The sequence below is a fragment of the Odocoileus virginianus genome, chromosome 1 (assembly GCF_023699985.2).
Source record: "Odocoileus virginianus isolate 20LAN1187 ecotype Illinois chromosome 1, Ovbor_1.2, whole genome shotgun sequence".
Classification (NCBI taxonomy): Eukaryota; Metazoa; Chordata; class Mammalia; order Artiodactyla; family Cervidae; genus Odocoileus; species Odocoileus virginianus.
The window spans coordinates 99,618,491-99,643,883 of record NC_069674.1 but is presented as its reverse complement, the minus strand read 5'-3'; the positions used below and the strand labels follow the sequence as shown (position 1 = coordinate 99,643,883).

The following is a 25,393-nucleotide window of genomic DNA, read 5'->3' as shown; positions in this document are numbered from 1 at the left end:
CATTTTTATAGTTTCTTGAGTTTGTCTCCACGTTAATCACCATACAACTTACCTCTAAAAAGGTAAATTGAAATGCCCTTCATATTAAATAGCAAAAGCTGTGGGACTTCTCTCCCTTTCTCCCTCTTTTCTAATTTAAAGGTGGCTTTAATTTCCTGGTTTTAATTGTGTATCAGATTTTTAGATCCTTTCTTTAATGAATATCACTTTGAAATGAGAAAAAAAATTTTTAATTAATATCCTTTTAATGAAAATAATAATCAAATAATATGGAGCTCTCTTTATCTTCTTAATGGTCTCTGTATTAAGGCAGGCAGGGAGAATTATGTAGGATCAGAGACCTGCATTTGAATTGTGAGATATCTCTTTCTTACGCTGGTCTCTGAATTTGGAGAGCAAATCCAGCCAAATATCTGTTGCCACCCTTCGTGTTGCATGGAATGCTTTGTAGCTCCCCTGTCTTCTGTTCCCCGCGTTCTCTACTCCTTTGTGAGATACGTGTTTTCACTCAGCATTACTCTTCTGCCTGATGGATGTCTTTTACCATTCTATCACCAGATCTGCTGGTGGTGAATTCTTTCAGCTTTGTATATTTGAATAAGTCTTTGTTTCAACTTTGATTTTTTAAAATATGTTTTCTCTGTGTATAGGATTCTAGGTTGAAGGGTTTTTTTTTTGTCCATTTAGAGCTTTTTCCAGATGTATTTTCTCATTTTAGGTTCTTGGGTGTGCATGAACATAAGGATGCCTACACAGATGAATTAAGAAAATTAGGAATTGCTATAATATAAATAATAAATATTGTTTATTTTATGCTTAAATTTATAATATTTGATAAGCATTGTGAAATTTGTTGTAAAACAAGAGCTCAAAACCATTTGTATGAGTTACCCTATCCTTTACATTTTGAGAAAATGTCTTTTTGTCTTTGGGTTATAAGTTATAGATTCTTGAGTCCAGAACCTTTAGTCTAGTTATTTTATGGTTATTCACATTTGCATCTTTAATAAAGAACAAGTGACTATAATGCTTCAGTCTCGAGCAAAACTTTTTAGACTATTTCTACAGTCACTGTAAAATGCCATCATCACTTGTCAAATAAGCATGTGCTAATTTTAGAGAACATTTTAAAGTTTTAAATGTAATACATGTTTATGGTTAAAAATTTGGAAAGTATAGAAAATATAAAGAAGAAAATAAAAATTTCATGTAATCCAACCATGTAGAGTTGACCACCCTTAAAGTCTTGCTGGTAAATTTCCTTCCAGAGTTTTTTCTGTGCATATGCCTAGGTTTACTTTCTTATAGAATTAAGATCAATTAACTATATAGCTTTATGCATATTCATACATTTTATCCATCAAAATAATATTTGTTGAGTGCTTACTATATGTCAGGCAGTGTGCTGTGTTCTTTATATTTTGTACCTTTTTAATCTCACTAATAGCCTTGATTAAATACATGAAATTATTGTTATTTCTGTTTTACATATAAGAAAGCAATGACTCCTCTTCTGTAGTCATAGCAAGTAAGTGGCAGAGCCTAGCTGTGAATAGGCTGTCTTATTAGGATATCTTATTCCAGAGCCTGTGCTCAAATAGTATGTTATGTTACATCACATATTAAATGCTTTTTCTACAACAGACTTTAAAGACATATTATGCCATAGTATTATATATGTAAGTGAAAGTGAAGTCGCTCAATCGTGTCTGATTCTTTGTGACCCCATGGACTGTGACCCCATGGACTCTGTCCATGGGATTTTCCAGGCAAGAGTACTGGAGTGGATTGCCATTTCCTTCCTCAGAGGATCTTCCCAACCCAGGGATCAAACCTGGGTCTCCTGCATTGCAGGCAGACGCTTTACCATCTGAGCCACCAAGGAAGTCCTTATATATGTAAATCATTTACATATTGTTGTTGTTTAGTCACTAAACTGTGTCCAATTCTTGTGACCCCATGGACTGTAGCCCACCAGGCTTCTCTGTCCATGAAATTCGCCAGACAAGAACACTGGAGTGGGTTACCATTTCTTTTTCCAGGGGATCTTCCTGACCCAGGGATTGAACCCCAGTCTCCTGCATTGCAGACAGATTCTTTACCACCTGAACCATGAGGGAAGCCCACATATTGTTATACTAGTATATTATTTCAAGATGTTGATCAGGTTAGCATTTTTATGTAAAAACCATTGTGACTATCTCTGATTATTTTTTGAAAGTACTTCCTTGAAGCAGAATTACTATGTCAAAGTGAATTGCACTTTAAATGTTGCAGAAATGCATTGCTAACCTGCCTTTAAGAAAGGTGGTTCCATATATGCTCCCCAGCAGTGTCAGAGAGTAGTCTGTGTCTGTGTGTGTGCTCTTGGTCGTGTCCTGACTCTTTGTGACCCCCATGTAGCCTGCCAGGCCCCTCCAGGATTCTCCAGGCGAGAATACTGCAGTGGGTCGCCATTTCCTACTCCAGGGGATCCTCCCGACCCAGGAACTGAGCCCGCGTCTCGTGCGTCTCCCGGATTGGCAGGCAGGTTCCTTACCGCCACGCCACCTAGCAAGCCCTTGGAGTAGTCTGCTGCACCCTCGTTAAGGTTGAATATTGTGTTATAGAATTTTGAAGAATTTGATGCTTTCTTGTTTTTAAGTTGTTTACTGGATGGTTGTATTTCTTTCTTTTTCTAGAAATTATTTTCAATGTGCTTTTTTCCTGTTGCCTTTTTTACTACTCTGTTATCATCTGTTCTTTTAGTGCTAATTTCTACAGATAAGTGGTCCCTGCCACTGATTCGACTTCTTAACTGTAGTGAACTTTCTCCTCTGTTTCCCCACTCTGATAACAAAAAAATGATCAAGTATAATAGACAGAATTAAAGTGAAACTTTAAACAACACAGTAAAATTCTGTATTTGGTTTCTAGCCCTAATTTTCTATCAAATTTATTGCTTTAAAATTATTTGCGTCCTTTTTGAGACATCCAAGTAACATTTGTTAGGCCTTATCTTACACTTTTCAGGGTCGTTGTAGTCATTCATTTCAGTGAGATCCATGTCCCTTTCCTTGATTTTTGTTTGTTTGTTTTTATTGGTGTGTATGTTTGTGTGTGTGTTTTCATGTGTGTGTGAAACACAGAGAGAGAAGGAGAGAGAGAGACTTTCCAGGTTCTCCTTCAGTATAGATCCTACTTTCACCCTGAACTGAAAGAATGCTTCTCTTCCACGGGGAGCATCTTGAACTCATTTTTGTATTCAAGTCATTTTCTAAAATGACTATATAAGTTACTCCCAAATTTGTATCCCACTTGATGCATGTAGAACTTACTTGTTTATTTCACGTGTGTCTTATGATTATCTAAAATTTATCATTAAAAAAATTGAATTTCTCTTTTCTTTGATCTGAACATGTTGTTTTCTATGTTTATTCTGTTTTTCATGACTTTAGATGTAAACTTTCTAGTCAAATTTTGTTCTTTCATTTTGCCCATTAATATCTTACTTTCTTGTGTATTTATATTTTTTTAGAATGTCCCTCAGATTCTTCTTTTTTCCCCACTATTTTAATTTATTAATTGAAGGATAATTGCTTTACAGAATTTTGTTATTTTCTGTGAAACCTCAACATGAATCAGCCATAAAAATACACATATCCCCTCCCTTTTGAACCTCCCTCCCATCTCTCTCCCATCCCACCCCTCTAGGTTGATACAGAACCCCTGTTTGCGTTTCCTGAGCCACACAGCACATTCCTGCTGGCTATCTATTTTACAAATGGTAACATAAGTTTCCGTGGTACTCTTTCCTTACATCTCACCCTCTCCTCCCCTGTCCCCACATGCATAAGTCTATTCTCTATGTCTGTTTCTCCACTGCTACCCTGTAAATAAATTGTTCAGTACCATTTTGGTAGATTCCATATATATGTGTTAGAATACGAAATTTATCTTTCTCTTTCTGACTTACCTCACTTAGAATGATAGGTTTTAGGTTCATCCACTTCATTAGAACTGATTCAAATGCATTTCGTTTTATGGCTGAGTTATATTCCATTGTGTATATGTACCACTTCTCTATCCATTCTTTAACTTCTTTATCCATTCATCTGTCAGTGGATATCTGGGTTACTTCCATGTTCTAGCTATTGTCAGTAGTGCTGCAATGAACAATGGGATACACATATGTTTTTAAGTCTTGGTTTCCTCAGGGTATATGCATAGAAGTGGGATTGCTGGGTCATATAGTGGTTTTATTCCTAGTTTTATAAGGAATCTCCATACCGTCTTCCATAGAGGCTGTATCAATTTACATTCCCACCAACAGTGCAAGAGCGTTCCCTTTGCTCCACATCCTCTCCAGCACTTACTGTTTGTAGACTTTTTGATGATGGCCATTCTGACCGGTGTGAGGTGATACCTCATTGTAATTTTCATTTGCATTTCTCTAATAATGAGTGATGTTGAGCATCTTTTCATGTGTTTGTTAGCCATCTATGTGTCTTCTTTGGAAAAATGTCTGCTTAAGTCTTTTTCCCACTTTCTGATTGGGTTGTTTGTTTTTCTGGCATTGAGTTATATGAGCTGCTTGCATATTTTGGAAATATATTTTGGAAACATATGGTATTTTTCTTTCTATGTCTGACTTACTTTTAAGTTGGATTGTCATTTTATTATTGGGTTGTAACTTTCTTTATAATAGTCTAGATACCAGCCCCATGTAAGATATATGATATATAAAAGTTTTCTTCCAACCTGTGAATTATTGCAAATTAAAACAGTGAGAAATACTACCGGACACCTATTCAAATGGCCAAAATCTAAAATATGTACTATTGTGATGTTAAAGGAACTTTCATTCATAATTTTGTGCTGTTACCATTTCAAACTTTGTACAGATTGCACATGACTTCTTAACTCTCTCATGATTTCAGTCTCTCCAGTGTCCTTCTCATCCTTTACCTCTAATGGAGGAGCATGAAAGCATTTTTCAAATACATGAAGGGCTATCATAGAAAAAGGAATTGACTCATCCTGTGTAACTCTAGTGGTAGAAGATTACACTCTGTTTATTTTTTTTTTTCCATTTATTTTTATTAGTTGGAGGCTAATTACTTTACATCATTGCAGTGGTTTTTGTCATACATTGAAATGAATCAGCCATGGATTTACATGTATTCCCCATCCCGGTCCCCCCTCCCACCTCCCTCTCCACCCGATCCCTCTGGGTCTTCCCAGTGCACCAGGCTCGAGCACTTGTCTCATGCACCCAACCTGGGCTGGTGATCTGTTTCACCCTAGATAATATACACGTTTTGATGCTGTTCTCTTGAAACATTCCCACCCTAGCCTTCTCCCAGAGTCCACAAGTCTGTTCTATACATCTGAGTCTCTTTTTCTGTTTTGCATATAGGGTTATCATTACCATCTTTCAGTATACTTACACTCTGTTTAAATTATCTTTTGAATAGTCCTTTAAAACTGAGAGAGTTTTGTCAAAATGCAGCACATTTTATAGTGTCTTTTTGGCTCCAGATGGTATAAAGCAAGGCAAATAAAAAGTACTTCTTTAAACCTTCATCAACTTGCTATACACATTCAAGTTTTGATCATCATCATGTTCTTTCATATGCTAAAACAGGGTGATACATTTGACCTAGCCTGCTGTTATTTTTCTTAAAAAACAAAAATTCATTCCATTACCTTATTTACACGATTTTATTTTTTCTTTCATTGTTGTTGTTACCATAGTCTTAATTATCTATTTAAAATTTAACTTGTTGCCTAGTTAACTGACTTCTAGTAACGACCCTCACTGGTAGCTTGGAAGTTGGTAATGATCACCTGTCATACACAAACAATTTAGCAGACCAGCAAATAGCATTTTCTGCAGCCACTATACTATACTATAATATAATATAGCCAATCTACTATTTTTACATCTTCTTAATGTGCCACAATAAGCACATTCTTTAATACAAGGAGAGTTGTATATTTTAAAAGCATCATGACCAAGATTTTAGAAATAACTAAGAATCTTGAAAATCATGTTTTAAGCTGGCACTCTATAAAACATAATTACTATTGATATAAAAGTTTGTTAGTATTATGATTCAGTTTAGTTAGACATACTTTTATATGTTTTTCCTTTTTAAACTCTATGTAGAAATATTATTAATGTATCTGATCAGCGTCTCAGAATTTTAGGAAGTTCAGATTAACTGGTCTCCTTATGAAAATATAAAGCCACACCTTTATAAAATCATGGAGAAAACTTTGTTGTTGTTATTCGGTTGCTAAATTGTGTCTGACTGTTTGTGACCCTGTGGACTGTAGAACACCAGGCTGTCCCCCACTGTCTTCCAGTTGCTCAAATTCATGTTCATTGAGATGCTATCTAACCATCTCATCCTCTGCTGCCCTTTTCTCCTTTTGCCTTCAATCCTTCCCAGCATCGAGGTCTTTTCCAGTATTACTTTAAACCAAAATTATTAAATTCGTGTTATTCATCTTGGAAAGACTGATGTTGAAGCTGAAACTCCAGTACTTTGGCCACCTCATGCGAAGAGTTGACTCATTGGAAAAGACCCTGATGCTGGGAAAGATTGAGGGCAGGAGGAGAAGGGGACGACAGAGGATGAGATGGCTGGATGGCATCACCGACTCGATGGACATGAGTTTGAGTATACTCTGGGAGTTGGTGATGGACAGGGAGGCCTGGCATGCTGAGATTCGTGGGGTCCCAAAGAGTCAGACATGACTGAGCGACTGAACTGAACTGAACTGTTTCTTGTAAGATAAGTTTTGACAAACCTAGACAACATATTAAAAAGCAGAGGCATTACTTTGCCGACAAAGGTCCATCTGGTCAAATGTATGGTTTTTCCAGTAGTCATGTATGGATGTGAGAGTTGGATTATAAAGAAAGCTGAGCACAGAAGAACTGATGCTTTTGAAGTGTGGTATTGGAGAAGACTCTTGAGAGTCCCTTGGACTGCAAGGAGATCCAACCAGTCCATCCTAAAGGAGATCAGTCCTGGGTGTTCATTGGAAGGACTGATGCTGAAGCTGAGACTCCAATACTTTGGCCACCTGATGCGAAGAACTGATTCATTTGAAAAGACCTTGATGCTGAAAAGACTGAAGGCAGGAGGGGAAGGGGACGACAGAGGATGAGATGGTAGGATGGCATCACCGACTCAGTGGATATGAGTTTGAGTAAACTCCGGGGGTTGGTGATGGACAAGGAAGCCTGGCATGCTGCAGTCCATGGGGTTGCAAAGAGTCAGACACAACTGAGCAACTGAACTGAACTGATTCATCCAAAGACTCACTTTTTTGCTTTTATTACATGAACTTGGTCTCATATGAAAAGACTTCTGAGCTTCTAGCAGAATCTCCAAGAAGGATGTTTTTTTCTTATATATCTAGTACGTTGAAACTCTCGTTAGATACTAGAAAATAAAATTTATGAAAGTGATTACTATTCTCTATGAATCAATTAGATTATCACTCTAATTTCAGAAGCTTTATAATTCAATTTATTAAGACCTTTCTAAGTTAGGAACATACTTTGTACTCACATAGTGAGATCGTGGCTTCTCTCAGTTACTACAGCACAGAGAACTTGTAGCTTCAGTTCTGCAACCTCAGGAACAAGTTAAGTAATCCAAGAAACACAAAAACTCACTGGTCAAGATTTCAAAGGGCTTTTTCATTTCTAGGTTTCATTAAATTTTTTTTAATGAAATGGTTTGAGCTCACAAATAGACAAAAACCTTTGACAAAGATCTGGGGCTTGGAGACAAATTTTGAATCAGTAAGAGTATCTTAAAAATCAAATATTTTGTCATCTCATTTATTGTGAGTGGGAATGTATTATGAGTGAAACTAATTGTGGGTAATTTTTTCCCTTTTCCCAAGAATACAAGTCAATGACCAGATTGTGGAAGTGGATGGAATCAGCTTGGTGGGTGTCACACAGAATTTTGCTGCAACAGTTCTAAGAAACACCAAGGGCAATGTCAGGTATGTGGCTTGAGATATATACAATTTGATTACTTGATATTTTGTTGAATTTTAGTTTTCTCTCTAATTGTACCTATAAATACACATAATTATCACAAGAATTTTATCTAAATACTAAAAACTTGTCTTCATTTAAAATTTTTTCCTTCTTTATTGTGATTAGTTCATGTAAATTAACTTAAGACTAAAGATTATATTGACCACATTCTAGAAAGGCATGAAGATATGAAATATACAATATCAGTATGGTTAATTGCTGAGCTATGTTAGTGTGTTTCATTGCTAATATAGCAATAATTTCTAGGAAGATAGAATTTCTCAGTAAATATGAATTTAGGCCCCAGATCCCTTCAATAAAATCAGTTATACAGTAAATTAAAATTATACATATATCAAGTGATACATGTTACTTAAGACAAGTAAGCGTAATGATTTAAGGTTGATAAATGCATTTTAAAATCTCTTTCTTGTTTTAAATAATGGCAAGACTAATCTTTGATAAACTATAACTTTTCCAACTTAATAGGACAGACTGTACATTATTTTGAACCTTAAATTTATATCCAACCCTGACGTCCTAAAATTTATAGTTTGGAAAACAAATAAAGTAGTTCTGTGCCAACTAAAGTCAAGGTTTTAATAAATTTTAATTTTGGTCACATACTTAATCGCTTCAGTCGTGTCCAACTCTGCAACCTCAGGAGCCCATCAGGCTCCTCTGTCCATGGGATTCTCCAGGCAAGAGTACTGGAGTGGGGTGCCATTTCCTTCTCCAGGGGATCTTCCCGACCGGGGGATTGAACCTGCATCTCTTACATCTCCTGCATTGGCAGGCAGGTTCTTTCCCCTAGCGCCACCTACTTATTTTTTAATGTAGTATTGCTTATGCCTTATACTTTTCCATAAATCCTATAAAGAAGCATGTAAGGGGACATTATTTACTGTGTGTAATTATGAATGTGTTTTAGTATTATCTTCAAAATGAAACTGCCAAATATTCTGAAAATATTGATGAGTTAATATTGCCATAAAGAGAGTAACATTAGAATTTTATTACAGCATATTTTATGTTGCACAAGCATGGGTTTACGTTTTATAATTTAGACTTTTTCAATTGGAAAACATCCTTTAATGATGTAGGGAATGTTAACCTAAATGACTTCTGTGGGTGCTATGTTAATGATTCAAGCGTCATCCTAAGAAAAGCATGTAAAATAATTAGAAAGAGTGCAGGGGAAATTTGGAGCTGCATGGGTGGGTCCCTCAGTAAATGTGATTGTCTCTGCAGAATTGCCCTCTGTTCTTTAGACAGCACTTTTCTGTGTCAGTGTAGAACTTGGTTTTGAAGCTGCTTGTTTTGCAGTGCATGTTAAAGTGAAATAAGTAAGAAATATGTTCACCTTATAAGAACATTTCTCGGTTGGAAAAAAGTTTGTAGTTACATAGACTCATAGCCACCCCTTTCTTCCCCTTCATAATTTTGTACTCATTTCAAGCCTTGTACAGATGGCAAATGGCTTCTTAACTGTCTCATGATTTCAGTCTCTCCCTCCTTTAATCTGTCTTCATTTTTACCTCTAATGGAAGAACATAAAAGCAGTGTTTAAGTAAAGGCCTATCATGGAAAAGCAATTGACTCATTCTACATAACTCTAGTAGTAGAACTAAGACTTGTGGGTAGAAATAATAATTCTTCTTTTGTTATATCCCTCTTGTCTTTATTTTTTTTCTTCCAACAAGAAGCCATAACTTTATTAATAATAGAAACAGCACAAATTTCCAGCCCAGCTTCAGGTACTCTTTTGAAACACCAAAAGAAGTCCTCTTTTCAGAAGGTTACATTGTTAATTCCATAATAGCATTTACAGTATCATTACTGTTGTTCAGTGCCTCGGACTGCCTTTGCTCTGGACACATTTGCTTGTGACATGACCAGTTCTATGTCCTTAACTTCCACACTGGTTTCATCAGCCTCTCCTCTGGTACAGTTGGAGCCTATATGTTTGCTTGAATGTTTGAGACAGCTTCACCTTGAACTTTGAATATCTCAGCAGCTGCTAATTGTGCTTGGTGAGAGAAATCCTCCATCTTGGCTTTCCCCCAAATCATGTAGGTATTTAAGCTCTTGTACACATCTGCTTTTGTGATGACAAAAAGGATATTCTTAGATTTCCAGATATTGACTCTATTAACCCCTGTAACCTCTTGAAGACCCACTTTGGATAAAGACGTCTGTGCCTCCTTTTCCCTTTTGCTCTGTTTTGCTTTACTGACTCATTCTTCATCAGTTTCATCTGCTGCTGGGCTTGTTGTTCGGTTGCCTGTGTAGAATCCTGTTCCTCAAGCTCTGGTACTGATTCAGTACTATCAGATTCTGTCCCAGACTCTGTCTCAGCCTGGGACTGTGGTAACTCCTGGGACTGTGGTAACAAGGATGGTTTCTGAGGCTTCACTGGGAGTTTTGTGTGGGGCATGCGGGTGTCGATGTTTGGCAAAAAACAACACGATTCTACAAAGCAGTTATCCTTCAATTAAAGAATAAAGAAATTTATAAAAAAAATATGGGGGCAGAAAGAGAGTCCCTCTCCTTTTTAGAAAGCTTCAGTGGCCCTCCATTCTGTGCAGAATCTAAGTTCGTTTTAATAAGAAGCCTTTCATCCCCCAGCTCGGTCACTTGTGCTGTTCTGTGTTTAGTTGCTCAGTCATGTCCAACTCTTTTGGACCCCATGAACTGTAGCCTGCCAGGCTCCTCTGTCCATTGGGATTTTCCAGGCAAGAATACTGAAGTGGATATCCATACTCCTCTCCAGGGGATCTCCCCAACCCAGGGATCAAACCTAGGTCTTCCACATTGCAGGCGGATTCCTTACCAGCTGAGCTACCAGGGAAGCCTGTCTTAACATCTGCCTCTCCCTATATTCATGTTTTAGTACAGTCTTACTAGTGTAGTCATCACCTTTCAAACATGGATTATGGATTTCTTTCTCCCATTCTTCCTCTTTAAAATACTCTGTTCTAGTTACAACTTACTTATCTTGAAGACTGTGTTTCAGCTCCTTTGCCCTCTAAGAAATCCTCCTTGATCTCCCTGTTTCCTAGTGATCTCTTCTGGTAATATACCACTTTTTTACCTCAATGGTACAGAACATTCTACATTAAGTTTTTAAAGGCATGTGTTTAATTTCCTCATTTACTTTGTAAAAATCTTAATATCAAAATGGAACCCTTAGTTTCCTTTATTCCCTCAAATTATTTAACCCTAAATTTAGTTTGATGTCTAACTCAGGGCCTTAATTAATTGAATGTAAGTAAAAAGACTTTTCTCAATTTTAACTTATTAAAAATAACACCTGAATACTATGAATTTATTTTAGATGGTAGTTCTTCATAACATATTAATACAAAAGTGAAAAGTGAAAGTGAAGTCGCTCAGTCGTGTCCGAATCTTTGCGACCCCATGGACTGTAGCCTATGAGGTTCCTCCATCCATAGAATTTTCCAGGCAAGAGTACTGGAGTGGGTTGCCATTTCCTTCTCCAGGGGATCTCCCTGAACCAGGGATCAAACCTTGGTCTCCTGCATTGCAAACAGATGCGTTTACCTTCTGAGTCACCAGGGAAGCCAAAAATGGGATGCAAAAGTTAGACATGTATTTTTAATGAACCTTTTAAACTGAGGGTTTAAAGCATGTATGGTTCTATATTTCTTATTTGTTAGGAGCTGGCTATCACATTTACTGTTTCTTAAAATTAATATTTTAAAAGGGATATCTAAGAAATCCCTAAATTAATTTGAATATTTCACACTACCAAGTACAGATCAGGAATGAAGGTATGAAACTCATGACTTTGAAGAGCCAAGGAGAAAGATAAGAAACTAGTAGTGATAAAGAAGTTGAAGCTGAGATTTGGACATGATTATATTTTAAGCATTGAAGATTTATTTTTAAACTTATTTCCTGGAAATGCATATGAAATTGGTGCCATCATTTGGATATGAATCAAAATCACACAGTGAAATTCTGTTGATTTCACTCACAGTTACAGAGAATCACTTTTATCTGAGCTTAGTCTAATTACTTTATTAAACTTGGAATTGCTGTACCTGAATTTATGAACTAATAAGTCCTAATGAAAGCCTCATAGAAGTCCCATTTTTGACATATTAGAGAAATTATAAGACAAATATTTTTAATATAATTTCCAAGGGCATATATATATATTTTCAACCCCACATTATTTATATGAATTAAAGCATGTTAGGCCACTTGAAGAAGTGGTTCAGCTCAAACGAGGCTATGTTCATGGTGGATTAGAAGCTCAGGGATGGCTCAAAGTGTTGGAAAACCACTAGTATTTCCCCAGTTTTATTGATAGCACTTAAATATAAGTAATCCTAATAAAGTCATGGTGAGTTCTATACTAATCATGTTAATTCAGTTCAGTTCAGTTCCTCAGTCGTGTCCAACTCTTTGCGATCCCATGGACTGCACCACACCAGGCCTCCCTGTCCATCACCAACTCCAGGACGTTACCTAAACTATGTCCACTGAGTAGGTGATGCCATCCAACCATCTCATCCTCTGTCGTCCCCTTCTCATCCTGCCCTCAATCTTTCCCAGCATCAGGGTCTTTTCCAATGAGTCAGCTCTTCACATCAGATGGCCAAAGTATTGGAGTTTCAGCTTCAACATCAGTCCTTCCAATGAACACTCAGGACTGATCCCCTTTAGGATGGACTGGTTGGATCTCCTTGCCATCCAAGGGACTCTCAAGAGTCTTCTCCAACACCTCAGTTCAAAAGCATCAATTGTTTGGTGCTCAGCTTTCTTTATAGTCCAACTCTCTCATCCATATATGACTACTGGAAAAACCATAGCCTTGAGTAGATGGACCTTTGTTGACAAAGTAATGTCTATGCTTTTTATTTTTTATTTTTTTTCAGTTTTTTTTGAGATATAATTGACATACAGCACTGCATGTTTAAGGTGTATAGCATAATGGTTTCATTTATAAACATAATAAAGTTATTACCACAAGTTTAGTGAACATCCATCATCTCACATAGATATAAAAGAAAAAAATTTTTCTTGTAATGAGAAATCAGGATTTACTCTTAAAAACTTTCATGTGTTAAGTATATTTATCCTGTACATTTTACCCTTAGTACTTACTTATCTTACAACTGGAAGTTTGTACCTCTTTTTTAATATGCTGTCTAGGTTGGTCATAACTTTCCTTCCAAAGAGTAAGTGTCTTTTAATTTCATGACTGCAGTTACTATCTGCAGTGATTTTGGAGCCCCCAAAATTAAAGTCAACTACTGTTTCCACTATTTCTCCATCTACTTGCCATGAAGTGATGGGACTGGGTGCCATGATCTTAGTTTTTTGAATGTTGAGCTTTAAGCCAACTTTTTCACTCTCCTCTTTCACTTGCATCAAGAGGCTTTTTAATTCCTCTTCACTTCCTGCCATAAGGCTGGTGTCATCTGCATATCTGAGGTTACTGATGTTTCTCCCAGCAATCTTGATTCCAGCTTGTGCTTCCTCCAGCCCAGCATTTCTCATGATGTAATCTGCATATAAGTTAATTAAGCAGGGTGACAATATACAGTCTTGACGTACTCCTTTTCCTATTTGGAACCAGTCTGTGGTTCCATGTCCAGTTCTAACTGTTGCTTCCTGACCTGCATACAGGTTTCTCAAGAGGCAGGTCAGGTGGTCTGATATTCCCATCTCTTTCAGAATTTTCCACAGTTTATTGTGATCCACACAGTCAAAGGCTTTGGCATAGTCAATAAAGCAGAAGTAGATGTTTTTCTGGAACTCTCTTACTTTCTTGATGATCCAGTGGATGTTGGCAATTTGATCTCTGGTGCCTCTGCCTTTTCTTTTTTTTTTTTTTAATTTTTATTAGTTGGAGGCTAATTACTTTACATCATTACAGTAGTTTTTGTTATACATTGATATGAATCAGCCATGGATTTACATGTACTCCCCATCCCAGTCCCCCCTCCCACCTCCCTCTCCACCCGATCCCTCTGGGTCTTCCCAGTGCACCAGGCCAGAGCACTTGTCTCATGTACCCAACCTGAGCTGGTTATCCAGCTTGAACATCTGAAAGTTTACGGTTCATGTATTGCTGAAGCCTGGCTTGGAGAATTTTGAGCATTACTTTACTAGCATGTGAGATGAGTGCAATTGTGCAGTAGTTTGAGCATTCTTTGGGATTGCCTTTCTTTGGGATTGGAATGAAAACTGACCTTTTCCAGTCCTGTGGCCATTGCTGAGTTTTCCAAATTTGCTGACATTTTGAGTGCAGCACTTTCACAGCACCATCTTTTAGGATTTGAAATACCTCAACTGGAATTCCATCACCTCTACTAGCTTTGTTCGTAGTGATGCTTTCTAAGGCCCACTTGACTTCTTGTTCCAGGATGTCTAACTCTAGGTGAGTGATCACACCATCATGATTATCTGGGTCATGAAGATCTTTTTTGTACAGTTCTTCTGTGTATTCTTGCCACCTCTTCTTAATATCTTCTGCTAGGTCCTACCATTTCTTTCCTTTATTGAGCCCATCTTTGCATGAAATATTCCCTTAGTATCTCTAATTTTCTTGAAGAGATCTCTAGTATTTCTCATTCTGTTGTTTTCCTCTATTTCTTTGCATTGATCGCTGAGGAAGGCTTTCTTATCTCTCCTTGCTATTCTTTGGAACTCTGCATTCAAATGGGAATATCTTTCCTTTTCTCCTTTGCTTTTCACTTCTCTTCTTTTCACAGCTGTTTGTAAGGCCTCCACAGACAACCATTTTGCTTTTTTGCATTTCTTTTTCTTGGGGATGGTCTTGATCCCTGTCTCCTGTACAGTGTCATGAACCTCCATCCATAATTCATCAGGCACTCTGTCTGTCAGATCTAGTCCCTTAAATCTATTTCTCACTTCCACTGTATAACCATAAGGGATTTGATTTAGGTCAACTCCAGGAGTTGGTGATAGACAGGGAGGCCTGGTGTGCTGCGGTTCATGGGGTTGCCAAGAATCGGACATGACTGAGCGACTGAACTGACTGACTGACTAATACTTGAATGGTCTAGTGGTTTTCCCCACTTTCTTCAATTTAAGTCTGAATTTGGCCATAAGGAGTTCATGATCTGAGCCACAGTCAGCTCCCGGTCTTGTTTTTGCTGACTATATAGAGCTTCTCCATCTTTCGCTGCCAAGAATATAATCAGTCTGAAATCGGTGTTGGCCATCTGGTGGTGTCCATGTGTAGAGTGATCTCTTTTGTTGTTGGAAGAGGGTGCTTGCTATGTTCAGTTTGTTCTCTTGACAAAACTCTGTTACCCTTTGCCCTGCTTCATTCTGCACTCCAAGGGTAAATTTGCCTGTTACTCCAGGTGTTTCTTGACTTCCTACTTTTGCATTCCAGTCCCCTATAATGAAAAGGACATTGTTAAGTTTTGAAGGTCTTGTTGGTCTTCATAGAACCATTCAACTTCAGCTTCTTTAGTGTTACCTGTCGGGACATAGACTTGGATTACTGTGCTATTGAATGATTTCCCTTGGAAATGAACAGAGATCATTCTGTCGTTTTTGAGATTGCATCCAACTACTGCATTTTGGACTCTTTTGTTGACTATGATGGCTACTCCATTTCTTCTAAGGGATTCTTGCCCACAGTAGTAGATATAATGGTCATCTGAGTTAAATTCACCCATTCCAGTCCATCTTAGTTCTCTGATTCCTTGAATGTCAGTGTTCACTCTTGCCATCTCCTGTTTCACCACTTCCAATTTGCCTTGATTGATGGACCTAACATTCCAGGTTCCTTTGAATATTGCTCTTTACAGCATCAGACCTTGCTTCTATCACCAGTCACATCCATACCTGGGTGTTGTTTTTGCTTTGACTCCTTCCCTTCATTGTTTTTGCTTTGACTCCTTCCCTTCATTGTTTCTGGAGTTATTTCTCCATTGATCATGTTAATTACTCTAAGTAGTTGTTTAGAGAATGGACTCATAGGATTCAAATAGTTTATGTTCAGAAGTGACATAACACAACAGTAGGCTGAGAAAGATAAGCATTGAAAGAATGGGCATGGAGGAATCAGACACAGTCTTCCTTATTATCCCTCTACTGGCTTTCACAGGACTTGCTGATCTCCATATTTTAAACTGCCATGGGCATGGGCCTGGTACCAAGAAGCCCAAAGCTAATGTGTGGTGTGGGCTCCCATACTGTTAAGGTTTTAGTTACCCCTAATCTGCAGATAAAAGCGCAGTTACAGTGAAAATCTCAGCAAGGTTTTTTGGAGAAATTAATATTTTTCAAAGAACAAAGTTGGAGGACGTCCACTGTCTGAAAACTACACTTGTCAGAGCAGTCTGGTTTAAGCATAAGGATAAAAATGCAGATTAATGGAACAAAATAGACTATTTCCTTCAGTATAGTCCTGCACAGATAGAACAATTGATTTTTGACAGATACACCAAGGTAATTCAGTGGGGGAAATTGCAGTCTCTTTAAAAAACAAATGGTGCTGGAACAATTGGACAACCACAGGAAAGAAAATTACCTTCTTCCTATGGTATGTACAAAAATTAACTCAAGATCATAGACCTTAGTGCAACAGTTGAAACCAAAGGTTTTAGAAGGCATGCAAAAGTCTTTATGATTTTAGGTTAATGAAAGTTCTTTTAGCATGCAAAAGCAAGAAATGTAAGAAAAAGAAATGATAAATGAAACTATCAAAGTTTAAAACATTTGTTTGAAAAAATACCCTTAAAACAAAAAAGCCAACTGCAGACTAATACTTGCAAAATAATTATCTAATAAGGGAGTGTTAATTAGAAGATATGAAGAACTCTTTGTACTTCAATAAGAGCATATATGGGCATCCCTGATGCCTCAGACAGTTAGGAATCTGGTTGCAATGCAGGGGACCTGAGTTACCTCCCTGGGTCAGGAGATCCTCTGGAGAAGGGAATGGCTACCCATTCCAGTATTCTTGCCTGGAAAGTCCCATGGACAGAGGAGTCTGGCCAGGTATAATCCATGGGGTTGCCAAGAGCTGGACATGACTAACACTTTCCCTTTCAAGAACATATACAACCCTATTCAAAGTCTGCAAATCAATTAACAAGATGACTTCACCAAGGAAAAATAAAACACATGACATGCTGCTCAACTCTTAATCATTGGGGAAATGCAGATTAAATCCACAGTGAGATACAACTACATACTCACTAGAATGGATGAAATTTAAAAGACTGATATTACTGTGCACTGACGAGGATGTGGTCCAACTTTAGCATCCATTCATTGTTCACGGAAATTCAAAATAACAGCCACTTTGCAGAACTGTTCAGCAAGTTCTTACAAAGTTAAACATACACTTATACCAGCCAGCAGTTCTACTCCCAGCTATTTACTCAAGAGCAATAAAAACAAATATCTGCCCAACAGCTCATACTCACACATGCATAGGAGCTTCATTCCAAAAGTTCCAAACTGGAAAGAACTCAAATGTCCTTTATCTGATACATGCATTTGCAAATTGTATTATATTCCATACACTGAAATATTTCTTAACTGTACAAAGAAATGGACTGCCAATATATTTAACACCATGTATGACTCTGAAAACTATTTATATTGAGTAAAAAGCGAGACACAAAAGGCTTTACACTGCCTGATTCCATTTAAAATGCATTGAAGAAAAAGGGAACATTTGTGAGGTGACAAAATGTATTCTGTTGTGCTTATTGTGCTTGTTATACAACTGTATACATATTTATCAAAACATATTATACAATTTAAGTTTGGTAAATTTTGTTGTAAATAAATTTGACCTCAGTAAAACTGATTTTTTAAATGTGTAATAATAGTTACAGTTAACTTTGAAAGTGCTATGCTAACTAACTATATTGAAGTGATGATAATTTATAAAGGAGCATCATGTTTAAGAAAGGCATATGCAGTCAAACAATTTCATTAGCAATATGTACATTTTATTGTGCTTTATACTTTTATTTTTAAAATATTTTATTTGGTTCTTATTAGAAAAATATATATATATCTCTATATAAAATTCTTTATGCCTGGACTTTTTTCCTTATTCAAACATGGACTTGCAACATAACTTTTAAGAAACCAAGTTTTGGGGTCTATAGCTTTAACTGGGACTTGACTATCTTGTTTACTACTATGTGCCTGGCGTAGTTGGTATACCTATTGTTGCGTGACATATTACTCCCCCATTTAATGACTTGGAACAACACGCTTATCATCTCATAGTTTCTGTGATCCAGTTCCCAGCTTTCTTGTGAGAGCCTCTCTACAGGGGTTCATCACAACATGGAAGCTAGATTCCCCAGAAGGAGTGATCCAGGCGAGCTGCCAAGATGCAGTCTGTCATTTTTCATTTTGCTAAAGTGACATTCCATCAGTTGCATATTTTATTTGGTAAAAGTAAGCCAACAAGTGCACCCCACACTCAAGGGGAGAGAATTCCACAGGACATAAATCTAAGAATACAGAGATTACTTGAATTCAGCTTAGAGGCTGTCTGTTATATAGTGATCAGTAACTAGTTGGACAGAACTAGTTGTACAGACAGATGGATAGGCAGACAGGTTAATGTTATTCCATCATATGTGTTAATGTTGCATATCCTATCTTAAGAAGAACCCTAAAAACCTTGAGACTTTTTAAGAAAGACTGACCTTTGGATGGTGAGAGGTCCAAACATTTTTCCTTCTATATATAAAAGATTCTACAAACTTTTGCCTAAAAAAATAGAAAACATTTAAAAGACACAGTAACAATTGTAAAGCATTGGAAAGAATGAACTCTGGAACATGGATTGCATGTGTGCTAGGTTGCTTCAGCCGTGTCTGACTCTTTGCTATCCTGTGAAATGTAACCTGCCAGGCTCTTCTGTCCAAGGGCTTCTCTAGGCAAGAATACTGGAATGGGTTGCCATGCCCTCCTCCAGGGGATCTTCTCCACCCAGGGTTCAAACCTGTGTCTCTTCCGTCTCCTGCATTGGCAAGTGGGGGTCTTTACCCCTAGTGCCACCTGGGAAGTCCAGAACGCAGATTAGTTCGTGTTTTTAACTCTAGACAGGCTTCTTTGTGCTGAAAGGAAGCTGTTATAGGAAAGTGATGCTATAGTAGAAATCATGCTTCTGTATGAGAAATTTCTAATAAATTGAATGTTTGCTCGTCAGCACCATTCACATTAAATTTTAAATGTTTTCTGGCAAGTACCTGCTACTTATGCTCAATCACTATGCATTCATCATGCTTTTATCTCCAGTGAATGTATTTAACTACTTTTTGACATCAAGCCATAAAACACTTCTGAAGGTTAGGATTTTATAGAAACTGTAGTCACAGACAATAGAAAACAAATTAATCTGAGATTCTAAAATATTCCTCTGTCCTTGTTGGAAGAGGTTATAATATTCAAAAGAAAATATAAATGAATGATAAGTGAGCTTTTTATAGACATGCTCATATTTATTTTGGGTTCTCTCCTGGGCATGTCATTTCTAAATATGAAAGCTTTAAAAAATGCTTTTTACTTAATATCATTGTGTATTTGAGGTTTCCATTTGAAATGCATTGAATATTAAATGTTTCAATTCATTAACATCATTTTAGTAAGAATATTTGTTTCCATGATAACCCAAGGGGAAATTGAGAGTTTCACTGTTTTAAAGAGCCTTGTTTTTGTGGTGGAGTGTCATAAATAATGGAGGACAGTGAGAGCATTGTCATGTTCATGTTCATGTCATGTCATGGAAATCGTGAGTTATTGTGGATTTTGTATTTGCCTTACTTGTAAGACCATCCCGTTTCCCTCAGATACGATGAGCAGCCACTCTAACGTTGGGACCGTGGTTAGTAAAATTTTACACTTGTGTATGTGAAAATGGGCTGGCAGATGGTTAAGAATCCACCTGCAATGCAGGAAACCCAGGTTCGATCCCTGGCTTCAGAAGATCCCCTGGAGAAGGGAATGGCAACCCACCCCAGTATTCTTACCTGGGGAAGTCCATGGACAGAGGAGCCTGGTGGGCTATAGTCCATGGGGTCGCAAAAAGTTGGACACAACTGAGAAATGAACACTTTCATACATGAAAATAGTCAGCAACTGGTGATAGAAGAATAAAGACAGTAGGGATTTCAGGAAACTACTTAAAGGAGACTTTGGCTTAATGAGACGTTTTCTGGTGTCACTATATACAAATTAACATTTAAAAAATTCTTTTTAATATTTGTGTGTGTAAATGTTTAAACCTGAGCCACTATTCCTGCCCTGTAAATAGGTTCATCTGTGCCACTTTTCTATTAATAGATTCTATATATGTGCATTAATATATGCTATTTTTTCTTTTTCTGATTAACTTCATTCTATATAACAGAGTTATAGTTATAGATTACATATATGTAGTCCACATTCATCCTTTTTCCTCTTCATGGATGACCAGTGATCTAGAGGGGTGGGAGGGAGGCTCAAGATGTTATATAGTAGAAACCGGAACACCATTGTAAAGCAATTATCCTCCAGTTAAAAGTTTTAAAATGTTTACCACCCCCCCCCCCAAAAAAAAGCTTGAGACATCAGAGCTAACTATTAAACAGAGAAATGTCATTTCTTGAAAGGATGTAGTGTTTTAAAAAATATGTCCTTGACACAGGTTAATGTTAGGGTTAGGCAGTTTTTTAAATAATTCAACTACTTCTTTTGAAGTTGAACTATAGCATAAATAAAGTTCTATATAATCAGAATTGAGTTAGATAGAGCCTCCAATTAAAATAAATAAATTTATATTTAAAAAAAGAAAATTAATTTCTAGGAACTAATGCTTACAATTAAGTTAAAATTTTCAAATCTGGCTTTTAATAGCAAACATTTTGTAGGTGAATATAAAATTTTTAAAATGCTAAATATATAGTATATTAATCTAGATCCAGTATGGAGAGGAAAATATGTAAGAATCTGCAAGTATAAGTAAGAGGTAAAAGCTTGGATGTGCAGGACTTCAACTTCTGAATACAATCAGCAAATTTTAGTGAAGGGGACTGGATATACTTTTGCCATCACTTGCTCAGTAGAATTAAGCCAAATATTTTAAAAGTTATGAACGTCATACTTTAAAATGTCCTCAACTGTAAAACAAGTGAGTTTTTACCAAATGTTTAAAAGAACCATGTGATTTTATGATCCAAGGCTCAAGTAAAGTGTTAGCTGGTCTTATGCATCTGTTTTTTATTTTGCTTTTTAAAGATAATACAGATTTTGGTCTGCAAATAATAAATATTGCTTAAAGAATATTCAAATGAAAAGAATTGATTTTATAGGAACTAATAACTATATCCTGATTTGTTGTTGTTGTTCATTTGCTAAGTTGAGTCCCATTCTTTGCAACCACATAGACTGCAGCACGCCAGGCTCCTCTGTCCTCATCTACCTCCTGGAGTTTGCTCAGATTCATGTCCATTGAGTTGGTGCCATCACATCCTCTGCCACTGTCTTCTCCTTTTGCCTTTAATCTTTTCCAGCATCAGGGTCTTTTCCAGTGAGTTGGCTGTTCGCGTCAGGTGGCCCAAGTATTGGGAGCTTCAGCTTCAGCATCAGTCCTTCCAATGAATATTTAGGGTTGATTTCCTTTAGGATTGACTGGTTTGATCTCCTTGCAGTCCATGGGACTCTGAAGAGTCTTCTACTGCACCACAGTTCGAAGGCATCAATTTTTCAGTTCTCAGCCTTCTTTATGGTCCAACTCTCACATCCCAGTTTAGCTTTACCTTGTTTTGATTAGCTTAATTCCACAATTATAATTTAAAATTTTTGATTTCACAATAAGAGCCATATTTGACTAACATATTACTTCTATTAGAATAGTTTATGTCTGAAAAAGAGAACACTCATAAATCATCAAATCATCATCTTTCAACATAACCTCACATCATTCACAGGAAACATGTAAGATCTTTATGACTATAATTCAGCAAATTGTAAATAGAATTTTATAGTTGTTTTGTTTTTGTTTGACAGCTCACCAGAAAATTCAATAAACAAATCAGATGAGTTCTTTATAATCTCATCATCTAAACTCCATAGGACAGTACATGGACATTGTCTGATTGTAGATGGAAAGAATAGGAAAAACTGATTTATCTCCCTTTGCTTATTTTATCTCAGCCTTGAAGGGGAGAGGGGGCAGTTCTTTGTGAAATAATTCATGTTGTAACATTACACTTGTTTTAAACACTAGAAACAAGCTGTGCTAAAAACATAAACCCTAGTAATAGATTTTGTTTTTAATATTGCCATTATTTGTCAGTCATAAGCTTAGCAAATACCTAATTTTTAATTTAAATGTCACATTACGGGTTTTTTTTTTCACCCCATTCTTTATATCTGAAATGCAAAAGATCACATCATTCCTTATTGAAGCAAGGAAAAAAATTAGAAAGTAACAAGGAAAACATTTTTCTCTTAATTTTAAGTTTATAGACAGGATGATTTGACAGTATGCATTATCATTTCAGTCAGGGATAATGTCTAAAATATAAATAATAATTGCACAAAAATGTCAGTTAATTTGGTCACATGTATTTTAAGAGTCTGATGGTTGCTGGCAATCATGTTTGATGATTTTTAAAATTCCATATAAAGTGATTATATAATCCATACTTTCCTGTTTCAATCACAGTTCAGATTAAAGTTTTCAGAGCACAATTCAGTGTCATGTTTCATCTTTTTTCCTGTGGTTGGTTTAGGAAATCCTCTCTTTTAAAAATAGTGAGCACAGATAAGTAATTTAGATAGTGTGTACATATAGTATTTTGAAATGCATTCAATCCCATATAGAAATGTATATGTTACCTAGATAAAGACAACATAAAATATTTATTAAATACTCTCTATGTACCAGGTAGTTAATAAAGCTTTTTACATGGATTATATAATATTTGTTTATTATTGTTACATTTATTGTACATATTTGGAAATTAAGGATTTAGAAATATTGATACACTCAAGGTCACAAAGTCAATAAGTCATGTTTATGGTTTAGTGTATTTGTTCTATCAAAACCAATCTTTTCTTTTGTATATGCTTTCAATCCCTAAATTATACTATCAGAGTATGTCCATACTCTGAATCTATACTTGAATAATAACCTTACTTTAAATTTTACATTTTCTACTCATTTCTCTGCTAGGTTATACACATACAATAGGACACATTTATAAAGACAGTTTAAAAATGGGCCAAATGTTTAGAATATATAGAAAGGCAATTTGAATGTTACCCATTTTCCAAATAGAAAGTTTTGTTAGTCTTATCATAATAATGGGCTTCCCAGGTAGTGCTAGTGGTAAAGTTTATCTGCCTGCCACTGCAGGAGACATAAAAGACACTGGCTTGATCCCTGAATTGGGAAGATTCCCTGGAGGAGGGCATGGCAGCCCACTCCAGTAATATTGCCTGGAGAATCCTATGGACAGAGGGGCCTGGTGGGCTGCAGTCCTTAGGGTCGCAAAGAGTTGGACACGACTGAAGCAACTTAGCCCATCATTACGATAGTGCCTTAAAGGCTTTTCATGTCTATACCACATTTTATTCTTATGTCACTCTGTTAGACGTACGAGGTAGATACTAATTTTCACATGAGGGAAATAAGGCATAGAGAATAGTTTAGTTTCAATTCTGTGTGCTTTCCCTTGGGACCACACTTATTATGATGATATTGTATTATTATAAATCTTTACTGTAAATTATACCATATTATAAGATGTTACAGATGTGACTAACTGGGAACTATAACATGACCCAAATTTGCTGCCTGAATTAAGATATCTATCTATCTATCTATCTATCTATATATATATAATTCAACATAAAATTTTTAAGTAAATGCAGTAGATCAGTGAACTGGAAGACAGAGTAATGAATATCACCTAGATTGAGCAGAAAAAAGAATTTAAGAAATGAGGATAGTTTAAGAGACCTCTGGGATGACATCAAGCATATAGGGGCCCAAATGGAGAAGAGAGAAAGGGGCAGAGAATTTACTTGAAGAAATAAAAGCTGAAAATATCCATAACTTTAGAAAGGAACAGACATCCAGATCCAGGGAGTACAGAGTGTCCAAACAAGATGAACCCAAAGAGATCCACGCCAAGACAGATTATAATAATTAGAAGGGCATAAATTAAAGATACAGAATCTTGAAAGCAGCAGAAAAAGTCAACTAGTTACATATGAACTCCCATATGACTATTAGCTTACTTTTCAGCAGGAACTTTTTAGGCAGAAGTGAGTGGTACCATATATTTAAAGTGATGAAAGGAGAAAACCTACAACCAAGAATACTCAGTAAAGTATTAAGTATTAAGATTTAAAGGGGAAGTAGAGTTTTGTAGATAAGCAAAAGCTGAAAAATTTCAAACTGCTAAATCAGTTTTAAAAGAAATGTTAAAAACACTTCTCTAAGGAGAAAAGACAAAAAATAGACCACAACTAGAAACATTTAAATTACAGAAAAAAAAGGTGTTGTTGGTAAAGGCAAACATACAGTAAAAGTAGATCATCAATGTATAAAGTTAGTAGGAGAGTTAAAAGACAGAAGGGAAAGCATCAATATCTACAATAACTAAGGGATACAAAACCCAAAAAAGATGTAAAATATGGTAACGAGAAAGTTAAATGTGATTTGGAGGAGTAAAAATGCAGGGTTGTTAGAATATAGTTGAACTTGAGATCACTAACTGATAATAAACACATATATATTGGTGTTATAGATGAACCTCCTGGTAATCACAAGTCAGAAACCTATAATAGATACACACACATGCAAGAAAAAAGAAGGGAATCCAGAGGTAACATTGAAGACAGTTGTCAAATCACAAGGAAAAGAGAGCAAAAGAAGAAACAAGAAGAACTACAAACCCCCCCAAACAGTAGACACAGTGACAGTAAGTACACACCTATCAATAGTTACTTGAAATGTGAATGGATTAAGTGGTCCCATCAAAAGCTATAGAGAGGCTGAATGGAGTAAAAAACCAGGCCCATATGTATGCTGCCTGGATGAGAGTCATTTCAGATCTAAAGACACACACAGACTGAAAATGAAGGGCAGGAAAGAGATATTACATGCAAATGGAAACAAAAAGAAAACTGGGCAGTACTTATATCAGATAAGATAGATTTTAAAACAAAGACTGCAGCAAGAGATAAAGAAGGATATCACATAATGATGAAGGGATCAATTCAACAAGAAAGTATAACAATTGTAAATATGTGTATACACAACATAGGAGCACCTAAATGCATACAGCGCATGTTAACAAA

At 36.4% G+C, this 25,393-nt stretch overlaps 1 protein-coding gene, 1 non-coding gene and 1 pseudogene across 12 annotated transcripts in view; 1 reads left to right on the top strand and 2 right to left on the bottom strand.

Annotated features, from left to right (window-relative positions):
• The window catches only part of PPP1R9A (protein phosphatase 1 regulatory subunit 9A), a 320,114-nt gene that overhangs the window by 185,953 nt on the left and 108,768 nt on the right, over window positions 1–25,393 (top strand). For all 11 annotated transcript variants that reach the window (XM_020882684.2, XM_070471334.1, XM_020882687.2 and 8 more), the window contains exon 5: window positions 7,909–8,013. In XM_020882684.2, coding sequence (XP_020738343.2) covers window positions 7,909–8,013 — 105 coding nt within the window. The remainder of the gene's footprint in view (window positions 1–7,908; window positions 8,014–25,393) is intronic.
• On the bottom strand, window positions 1,814–1,885 carry TRNAR-GCG (transfer RNA arginine (anticodon GCG)). Its single transcript has one exon. It is a non-coding gene; the product is annotated as a tRNA-Cys (tRNA).
• Window positions 9,850–18,770, bottom strand: LOC110130585 (nascent polypeptide-associated complex subunit alpha pseudogene; annotated as a pseudogene).